This window comes from Myotis davidii, unplaced genomic scaffold (assembly GCF_000327345.1).
Source record: "Myotis davidii unplaced genomic scaffold, ASM32734v1 scaffold8071, whole genome shotgun sequence".
Classification (NCBI taxonomy): Eukaryota; Metazoa; Chordata; class Mammalia; order Chiroptera; family Vespertilionidae; genus Myotis; species Myotis davidii.
This window is the reverse complement of record NW_006282951.1, coordinates 1-701: the sequence shown is the minus strand read 5'-3', so window position 1 is coordinate 701 and position 701 is coordinate 1. Positions and strand designations below refer to the sequence as shown.

At 61.6% G+C, this 701-nt stretch overlaps 1 protein-coding gene across 1 annotated transcript in view; it reads right to left on the bottom strand.

Moving 5' to 3' along the window:
• The window catches only part of LOC107182638 (mast cell tryptase-like), a 1,635-nt gene extending 952 nt beyond the window's left edge, over window positions 1-683 (bottom strand). Inside the window, exon 1 of the mRNA XM_015562029.1 lies at window positions 678-683. Within this exon, the coding sequence (XP_015417515.1) occupies window positions 678-683 (6 nt within the window). The remainder of the gene's footprint in view (window positions 1-677) is intronic.
• Between the last annotated feature and the right edge of the window lie 18 nt (window positions 684-701).

Genomic DNA, 701 nt, shown 5'->3' with positions numbered 1-701 from the left:
CCGTGTGGGGAAGGGGCGGGAGCCAGGCCTGGGTTCCTCCCAGTTCGGCCTCCAGGCCGGCTCTCACCCCAGGACTCAGTTTTCGGGGCTGGAGGTTGTGTCTCCATGGGAGCTTGGGCGATGACACAATCGGGTTCCTTGTGGGAGGCCCAGAGGACGTGCCTGCCACAGGGCACCTGCTCATGCTCAGTGTCCCTAAGGCTTTGCTCTGAATTGTGGATCAAGGGAGACAAGACGGTGCTGGAGGGGTCAGACCGAGCTCATCCAGCTGCACCCTGGCTCCTGCTTCGGGCTCCTTGCGGGGGGCGCAGGGAGAAGATGCAGGCCGGCCTGCGGGAGTGGGCACGGTTCGCTTTCCCTGATTAATAAGGGCACCTTCTGTGTGTGCTTTCTCTCTTCCTATATCCCGTCCATGAAATACCAACGGTGACCATGCCCTTTTGTGTCAGGGGAAGCTGAGGCATGGAGGCGCTAAGTGACTTCCTTGCCCAGGCACCAAGTCCCTGTTCTTGGTACACCCTGCCTCTGCCAGTGCTCCCCTGCCAGACTCACCGAACGGCCACTCCTTGAGCTGAACCCCCCCAAAGGGAACCCCAGAGCTGAGTCATGGGTGTGACTGGTCCCCCCACCCCCGTCACCACCACCGCCTAGGCCCTCCAACTGTGCCTGACACTCACCTCCATTGTCCACATCACCCCAGC